The following is a 9,765-nucleotide window of genomic DNA, read 5'->3' on the forward strand; positions in this document are numbered from 1 at the left end:
ACATGTGATATGTTCATTTGTGTCCCCATGCTCAGCTGTACCTGCCCTAACAATAATTAATTTGTGTCCTGGCCTCATACAATATACTGTATGTACTCAGCACATAGTAATAAAATCTGGGTATGGTTATTTGCGTCCTGGTTTCACCTTTATCTTCCCTCCATTAATGTAATTAATACAGAGGATGTTTAATTGGGTCTCTACGTCGCCAGTATACCCTGTCTGCTAAATGTAGTGCAGGTGGGTTGTTAATTTGTGTCCTGGCCTTAGGTCTATCTGCCCAGAGAGTATTACAGAGGCTGTGTTAGTACTCTGACACACCTCTACACCACGCCTGCATATACAAGGAAGCACAGACAGTGATGCCAACACAAAGACCGAAATCGTCGATATTTGGGAGTTGCACATAAAATAATAGCTTTTGAAAGGAAAAGCTCTGATTATTCTTAGGCGGCTTAATACAACCAACTCCAAATCAGTGAGTGTTGACATGTATGCACGCACAGTTGGTGTGTTCTTTGCATTCTGTCCCAACCTCTCTGCACAGGCTTAGGAATGAGGATGTTTTAGTGTGTTAATTTGTCTCCTGGCCTCACCTCTGATTGCTCCTTCTCTGCACAGAGTAATGCATAGTATGTACAGTTATGTGTGCTTGCTGCTTGTCTAACCTCTCTTTGCACCATGGTCATTTATGGGACGGGTGTTTGTTTGAAAATGTAGATTGTTGCATTTTGTACAAAGAGTGAATGCACATTGTCCTCTGGCCCACATCATAATGATGACCTTTATGCTATTTGTTTTATCTGGTCAAGAAGGCTAAAACCATTGCTTATTCATATGTCTTCAGCATGCCCTCCCACTTTCTGAAGCTGGAAGGAAGTCAACTCCCAAATCACTCCAATGCATCATCCTTCTCTGTTGAAAGACAGACTCAGTTGAGTCTAAGTGATTAGATTCACAAGAAAGACTTGGGAAGAAAGAGAAAGTATGCAGGCAGAAATCTTGGTTGTGAGCCACAATAATTCACATTCTACGCTTTTATTGTTACTGTTTTTTCTGCATTTTATACAAATTACCTGAAAGCAACAGAACAGATGGAAGGGAAGAGTCGGATTTGACTAAAAATGTTGTTTGATTCGTCTAATAATAGGCGTTAGGTGTTAATGCACCGCTAAGGAAAATCGTGGTCCCACTGATGAGCAATGTATCCTGTAATCCTAACACAGTTGCACGAGTTCTGTTAATACTACCGGTAAATTGGGTTTTGATCTTTGCTAAGATCTGAGTTGGTTATACAGTACATATATAGGCAATTGGGACTAAAGTAAAGATTATGGAGTAGTCGTAGACCAGGGGAGGCCAACACCAGTCCTCAAAGTCCACCAACAGGCCAGGTATTAGGGATAACCCTGCTTCAGGACAGGTGGCTCAATCAGTGGCTCAGTCATTCTGATTGAGCCACCTTTGCTGAAGCAGGGATAGCCTTAAAACCTGGCCTGTTGGTGGCCCTTGAGGACTGGAGTTGGGCACCTCTGTCTTAGAACAAAGCAGCTCTGTTCTGCAAAATATAGTATTTCAGCCCCATGTGGGTGTCAAAATCCCGCTCTTGTTGCCATAGAGACCATGCAGCTATATTTAAATAAGCCTTATTGTGTTTAGCTCAGATTATTTCTTTATTTGACTTAAGGAAGTTGGTTCCATAAAGATGTTTTACCATAAAGAAGAAATATGTAACAAGAAAACGGTATATAAAAAAAAAAGTCCACACAACTTAGGAACAGACAAAAAAAAAAGACTGAATATGCAAAGAAAAGTTCAAACAAAAAAACCTACTGCAAATGCATAAAAATTCCTTGGGAATTAGCTTTTCATTGAAGCTAGAAAGTTACTGCGTTTGCAAGCTGTTTTTGCATAACCAGAATCCTTTGCAAATGCAAGGGATCTCATATTGATGTCTCATGAAAATACGCAGGGTTATCCTAAAGTAAAAACGTGACTAACCGGTAAAGTCTTATTGTGAGTTGACATTATGTGGAACTGGAGTAATGTCCAACAACTGAGAAGTGTTCGGCCTGGTGACAGAAGATGTGAATTAAACTCTAGTGTGCCTACAGGTTCGTGAGGTCCCAGATGAGGCTGCCGCAGCAGAGGTGGACGGAGAGTCCTCATCTGTAATGTCTCCCTGATCTTCTCTTTGGAGGCCAAGGCTGATGTGAGTCTGCAGGGCTGCTGGTGTCAGCCACTCCTTGGGAAGGCAGCTCTGAAGAAATGGGATGCAGGAGCTGAAATAGGCCAGGCGGTTCACCCAACCTGGGATTTCCTTCCCACAAAGCATCTGTGATGTTGAGGAACAAAGAAAACAATTAACAAAATACTGTGAAACATGAAATGGGGCAATACCTGCGACGTGTAACCCTTTCAGTGCCCTTATGACATACCCGATACATCATGCGCCCTGGCACGCCAGAGGCCCTACCAGGTACATCAAAGGGAAATGCACATTTTCCAGGGAGTTGTCAGGCAGTCTTCTCCAAAGGAGAGATAAGGACAGATGCATCATATTAAGGTAACATTTAGAGATAAATGGCAATAGTTAACCAAAACTAAGAGACTAAAAGCTTATAAAGGTGAAAAATGACGTACAGCTGTATATAGATGATTCGACACGTGTACAAACTGAGTGGTGCTGGAAAGTCTGTTATTTTGTTACAAAACAAAATAAGATTCAGAACTGCAGCTGTACAGTTCATGGTTTGAGAGGTATTAAAATGAATGGGCCAGATGGCCTTTATTTGTTATGTACACAGAGCCGGGCCGTGTTAACAGCATTATAGGCCCCCGGGCAAAGCAGTGCACTAGGCCCGGCCTACACAACCACTCACAGGAATAAACATGTCAATTATCGATAAAATAAACTTCTATTTATTGGTACCTCCAACAAAACCGTTAATTGCCTCCCGCGAATCCGTTACAATATTCTGCTTCCATAACATTGCAAGCAAAAAAAACGGCAAAATGTCTCTCGCGAATGCAGACATGCCAACTCTCCGCTGCAAGTCGTAATTCTTCTCCTTCTACCGAGTTAGCGGGAGATTTGAATGTTGAGGCGGGTGATCGGAAAATGAGTGTTAAATTCTGGTCTGTGCATAGATTAGCATGGGGCCCCTATGCTCGTGGGGCCCCCGGGCAACTGCCCAGCGTGCCCATGTGTTAAGACGGCACTGACATACAGTATGTCTAACATGTACCAGCAACACACACGGTATGTGAATATTTTTGAAAAACGATCTCTGTTCTGTGAATATGTTTTATTCAAGGCTTCCGTCCAACACCAGCTCTTTGCTGGATGCCATAATCACATCACACTCCTCCAGAAGTGTTTAATACAGAAGCAGAAGACGCAGCAATTATACGAATACGTTAAAAAAAAAAAAAAAAAGCATCATAAATAGGAAATCAGAAAGAAAAGATCCCTGTGACTGCAAATCAAGCGTCCGGCATATGTGACGTCACTACGTGACAACATGATAGCACCACCCGGATGGTGAGGAGCGCCGTGTGGATTTAAATTGCGTCTGTTGATGGATTTTTTTACATTCCGTGTGGCCGAGATCTAACAACGGGTTTTGAAAAATCCGGGGCCTTTAAAATGACGCAATGCGACGGCGGATTTCACTGTGCGGATCGGATTTGGCAGGGAAAGTTTTGGGGAAATCCGCCCATCTATACTTTTTAAAGAGACATCATAGGGATATTCTGTATTTGTGTTGCAGGTGGTCCCAGGGATACTATTGGATGCTTCTCATGGTCCTCATTATTAATCCCACACTTGATGATAACATTGTTATCTAGTCCTGGGTTTACTTAGTGTTGTGCTTACGGTTAACAGGTGGCTTCTCCAAAAATACTGAACACAATGGTGGATGGTTCGAGACACACACACACACACCTCTCCGCTCCATGCTGTTTCCTCCTCTCCTTGGCTCCACCCTAAGACCAAGACCTAAGACACCTCCTCCGGTTTGGCTGCTGCTGGGTAATGCAGCCAATCAGGATGGAGGAAGCTGCCCAGCCCACTGGCACCAGCCCAGCTCAGGGAAATCCCATGCGTCCCCTCCCCCCCACTCCGCCCCAAACCGGTAAGGTCACTATGTTCAGTATTGCCTCTAATTTTTACTGGACAGAGTGTCCAAATACAGGACAGTCCGGTCCAATACTGGACACTTGGCAACCCTAGTTGTGCTACAATGTCAACACGAGCATAGCACTGGGTACCAGCTATCCTTCCTTATTTGTAATTTTTAATTGCTCCTATTTTTATTGTATTCTTTATTAAAGCAGCAATACGAGTTTCACTTTAAAATCAATTTAAATTATTACAGGATTGAAGCAGGGGGTCTTTGGAGCTAGAATTAACGGGGTTCAGCTCCGGAGACCCCCCTGCTTCAAAGCTGTATTAATTGCGCCTCGGGTCTCTAAGCCTCCCAACGTATCACTTGGATTGTAAGCTTTTCAGGGCAGTGTCTCTCTTTGCCTTATGTTGTCATTAACCTGTTGCACTTATCCCCCATAATTTGCAATGTATTTACCTTGCACTGTAATTTCGGAATGCCCTGCATGCCTGGGTAGTGTTTAGGAGCTGTATACAGGGCTGCCAACAGGGGGGGACAGAGGGCACTGGCGTCCCGGGCCCCATGAGTCAGGGCATTCCGCGCCCATGCGCAGGGCAAGCAGGGTGTCCGTCCTGCTGCCTGTGGGCTCGCCCGCTGCCTGTGGGCCCGCCCATTTCCCCTCCCCCCCTCCCTCGCTCATCCCCCGCTCCCACCCCTCGGCTCCCAACGTGGGACGGAGGGGATGTGCCATGGGATTGCTCTGCGCGCAGGCCAACCTAACTTCGCCCGCGCGCGCCAACCAGGGCCGTCTTAGGCCTGGGACATAGTGCCCAAAACAGTGCGGAGGCGCGCTGAGGCTCAGGGAAAGCGGTGCTTTCCCTGGCCTTACACAGTGCGCCGTTCGTGGGCGGGTCTGGGGGCGGGCCAGTGACGTCACGGAGCTGGTTCGCCCTCATTGGGCGAACCGCTCACGTGACCGGCCCTGCGCTCCGGCGAGCGCCAAATTTCAAACCTCCGTCAGACACAAGCTTCCCCAAGCGTGCGGACGCGTGCGCGAGCCCCTGCTAAAGCCGCTCTCATTGCGGCTGCAGGGGCTCAGTGCCGAGCAGCAGCACGCCTCAGCACGGGTCAGCGCTTATGCGCTGACCATGCCCGAGGCCTTAGATATGGGCAGAAGCCCGGGTGCCCCACAGCAAAGGGGAGCCCCACGTGCCCGGCCCATGCGTGCCCACCATAGGGTTGCCAGGTGTCTGGCGAGCGTTAAGTGCTGAGAGGGCGGAGTCAGTGAGAGAGCAGGCCGGGACGGTGGCTGGGCAGAGCAAGGAGGACTGGTGTGCTGTCTCTGATTGGAGGAGAGGACAGCCAACCAGAGGACAGCGGGGGCGGAGCCCACACCCCGGCGGCCCAGAGACGTGTTCCTGTGCTGTCTGTGTCCTGCAGGAGATAAGGTAAAGTACATTGTGGGGGGAGGTGAGGGGATATTTAATATATATGAGGGTGGTGGGGGTATATTTAATATGTATGGGGGTGGGAGGAGTATATTTAATATATATGGGGGTGGTGGGGGTATATTTAATATGTATGGGGGTGGGAGGAGTATATTTAATATATATGGGGGTGGTGGGGGTATATTTAATATGTATGGGGGTGGGAGGAGTATATTTAATATATATGGGGGTGGTGGGGGTATATTTAATATGTATGGGGGTGGTAGGAGTATATTTAATATGTATGGGGGTGGTAGGAGTATATTTAATATATATATGGGGGTGGTGGGGGTATCTTAATATATAAATTCGAAATTTGTATGGTTGGTGCTAGATGCGGTGAATCTGATTGGTCCTCAGCCTCTGGCCAATCAGATTGGTGGCTCTGACGCCACCCAACTCCCTCTCTCCCCCTCTCTCCCCCTCTCTCCCCCTCTCTCCCCCTCTCTCCCCCTCTCTCCCCCTCTCTCCCCCTCTCTCCCCCTCTCTCCCCCTCTCTCCCCCTCTCTCCCCCCCTCTCCCCCCCTCTCCCCCCCTCTCTCCGTAAGTTTTTCCATCCTCATTGCCTCATTGAGTCTATTTTTCACCTGTTGTTTTGTGGGGGGGGGCGCTGTCTTCTTCCAGGAGTATGCTACCGAGCATCTTGCTGCTGTCAGAATAAAGGAGATTAATTTCCATACTGGGCGATCGATCTCCTCTATCGGTCTGCCCAGTATAAAGGTCAGTGGATCCATAGGGATTGTGAGACCTGTGATCTCTTTTATTCAATCTTGGATTATAAGCCAGTATTTTTGAATCTCTGGACATAGCCACCAGATATGGGCCATGTCCCCTCTATGTCCACAGCCTCTCCAGCATAGATCCGATGCCAGAGGGTAGATTTGCTTTAGTCTCACTGGGGTAAGATACCAGTGATACATTATTTTGTAAACATTCTCCTTCACTGTGGTACATATGGATGTTCCTGAGGCCGCGTCCCATATGTCTTCCCAGTCCTCCCGGTCTATAACTATGTTCAATTACGCTGCCCACTTGAGCATATAGTCGTGTGCAGTTGGATTAGCCGGATTCTCCGTGCCAGCATATATTTGCGTTATTAGACCTTTTTGATGTGCTCCGTTCTGGCACAGTTTCTCGAATTTTGTGGGAGGGGGAAATTTCAACGTTGGGGACATTTTTTGTAGGAAGTGTCGAAATTGGAGAAATTTGAATGTATCTAGGTGAGGTACCTTCAATTTGGTGCGTAATTCTTGGAGACTGAGGAACTGTCCAGCAGATCCGCGATCACCCTGACCCCCAATGATTTGAATATGTCGAATTGTTTAGTCCTGGGGGGATTTTGGATTGTTGAATAGTGGGGTTAGCTGTGAACTGAGGGAGCAGAGCTGGTATTTAATGTTAGTTTTCATCCATATATCCCATGTGTGTCTCATCGCTCCCAGTTCGAATTTAGGCGCCATATCAGTGCCCCTGTCACCGCACAAAGATAAGCTGGCAGAGAGGGCGTTCTGGAGTATTGAAATTCAATTGCTAGCCAACAGAGCTGGTCTGGGTCCGAGTTCCACATGACCGCCTGTCTTATTCATTTTAATAGCAGGAAGCATATAATATGGATTTAGGGACACAAACATATAAGCCAGGGAAGGGGGTCGGAGTAAAAACAGTGTGTGGGGGGGGGGGGGGGGGGGACATGAGACAATGGAGAGAGACAGAGGGCAATGGAGAGAGACAGATGCCAATGGAGAGAGAGAGAGATGGTATTGGGGGGAGAGAGAGAGGTGGGAGAGAGAGAGGGGGAGCGGGAAAATTCAATGCCGGGCAACGCCGGGTATATCAGCTAGTATTTTATATGTATGGGGTGGTGGGGATATATTTAATATATATGGGGGTGGTAGGGGTATATTTAATATATATGGGGGTGGTAGGGGTATATTTAATATATATGGGGGTGGTAGGAGTATATTTAATATACATGGGGTGGTTGGGGTATATTTTATATGAATTGGGGTTGTGGGGGTATATTTTATATGAATTGGGGTTGTGGGGTACATTTTATATGAATTGGGGAGGTGGGGATATTTTATATGAATTGGGGAGTGGGGGGATATTTCATATATATGGGGGTGGTTGGAGTATATTTAATATACCTGGGGGTGGTTGGGGTATATTTTATATGAATTGGGGAGGTGGGGGATATTTTTTATGTAGTGGGCTAGTGGGGGGATATTTAATATATATGGGGGTGGTAGGGGTATATTTTATATGTATTGGGAGGTGGGGCTATGTTTTATATGTATTGGGGAGGTGGGGCTATGTTTTATATGTATTGGGGAGGTGGGGCTATGTTTTATATGTATTCGGGAGCGTGTTTTACCATTGTGTCCAGTATGTTTGGACGAGCCATCTGGCAACCCCTACCCACCAATGCTAAAAATGTAAAATCTCCATTCTAAGTCTTGAGCTAGGAGGGCTCGCTCTCCCCCCCCCCCCCCCCCCCCCCACCGCCACTGCGGCCGGCACCCCGGCTCACTCTCCCCCGCCGGAAGTGAACCCTGGCTCCACTCGCCCTGTACCCCGGCTCGCGTCACAACCGCTTGCAGCCTAGCAGTGCAGCACTTCTGGTGCCTCCTGCTGCTAGTGAGCGCGTAGGAGGCTGGGAGCGACAGTCTGCATAGGTTAGAAGTATATACCAGTGACTGTGTCTTTATTGTGATATTTCTTCAGATAAAAAAGGTGGTACAGGTTGAGTTTTTTCACTGTACTGCAGTTATAGCTTGCAAAGTGAATACATTGTAAACTAGATATTCAGGGGATATTAACTATTCGTTAACAAATCGTTAATTTACATTTTTATTCATGTGAGTGATTGTATAGGCAGGGCCCCGTGCACTGCTTTGCCCGGGGGCCCCTAATGTTGTTAAGATGGCCCTGGCGCCAACCTAACTTCCCCCGAAGCGTGCCCCAACCCAACTTCCCCCACGCGCGCCTCCTGCCCCGGGCATCAGCCGCGGATTAGCCCGCCAGTCTTGCCAACCCCCCCCCCAACCGCTCACCTATCGCGTGCCCCGTGAGCCCACTTATCGCGTGCCCCCTGAGCCCACCTCTCGCGTGCCCCCTGAGCCCACCTCTCGCGTGCCCCCTGAGCCCACCTCACGCTCCCCCCTCCCGTCCCGGGCAGCTGCCGCGGGGATATCGGTGGTAGGGGGGGAAGTGACTGGGGGGCAAGGAAGGAGGCAGCACCAGCACCCACTCGTTCATGGTAAGTTACCCACCAGTCACTCAAAAGTCACTGTCAAAGCCATCATCTTTCACAGTCACCCACCCACCCATCGTCTTTCACAGTCTCCCACCCACCCATCGTCTTTCACAGTCTCCCACCCACCCATCGTCTTTCACAGTCTCCCACCCACCCATCGTCTTTCACTGTCTCCCACCCATCGTCATTCACTGTCTCCCACCCACCCATCGTCACTCACTGTCTCCCACCCACCCATCGTCATTCACTGTCTCCCACCCACCCATCGTCATTCACCCACCGTCATTCACCCACCCATCCACCGTCATTCACCCACCCATCCACCGTCATTCACCCACCCATCCACCGTCATTCACCCACACACCGTCATTCACCCACACACCGTCATTCACCCCACCCAGTCACCGTCATTCACCCACCCACCCAGTCACCCAGGCAGGCAGTCACATGTCTTTTGTTGAAAATATAAAAATAAAACAGGTTGCATTGTAATGTTTTTTCTGTATCACAATAAGAAAACAGTTAAGTAAAAGTTGCGCGCTAAAAGATATTTTTTCGTGGTAGGTGCACTATGGGTTTGGGGGGGGCCTGCTCCTTTCTTTTTTTTTTTTTCAATTTTTTTATTGTTTTTGAGAGAATTACATCATATATAGGGTGACCATTCGTACCGGTTTTACCGGTACAGTCCCGTTTTTTTGTGGCCTGTCCCGGTTTTTGTCCCTGGTCCCGGTATCGCGGGCAGCGGCGGTGAGGAGAATGCGGCGGCGGTAAGTATTTTTCTATGTGTGTGTGAATGCTGCCGGGGGACTGAATGCAGGAGAATGCTGGGGGCGGGACTTAGAATGCCGGCCGGCCCGCAGGGGATTGGTCGCAGGCATGTCAGAGGAAGCCGGGGGCGGGGCTTCCGCTT

The 9,765-nt window shown here is 48.3% G+C and overlaps 1 protein-coding gene across 1 annotated transcript in view; it reads right to left on the reverse strand.

The window, feature by feature from the left end:
• Positions 1-1,000: 1,000 nt before the first annotated feature.
• LOC142502761 (deubiquitinase DESI2-like) overlaps positions 1,001-9,765 on the reverse strand; it is a 38,678-nt gene continuing 29,913 nt past the window's right edge. Inside the window, exon 5 of the mRNA XM_075614198.1 lies at positions 1,001-2,335. Coding sequence (XP_075470313.1) covers positions 2,093-2,335 — 243 coding nt within the window. The 3' untranslated portion in view covers positions 1,001-2,092. The remainder of the gene's footprint in view (positions 2,336-9,765) is intronic.

The sequence above is a fragment of the Ascaphus truei genome, chromosome 9 (assembly GCF_040206685.1).
Source record: "Ascaphus truei isolate aAscTru1 chromosome 9, aAscTru1.hap1, whole genome shotgun sequence".
In the NCBI taxonomy this organism is placed as follows: domain Eukaryota; kingdom Metazoa; phylum Chordata; class Amphibia; order Anura; family Ascaphidae; genus Ascaphus; species Ascaphus truei.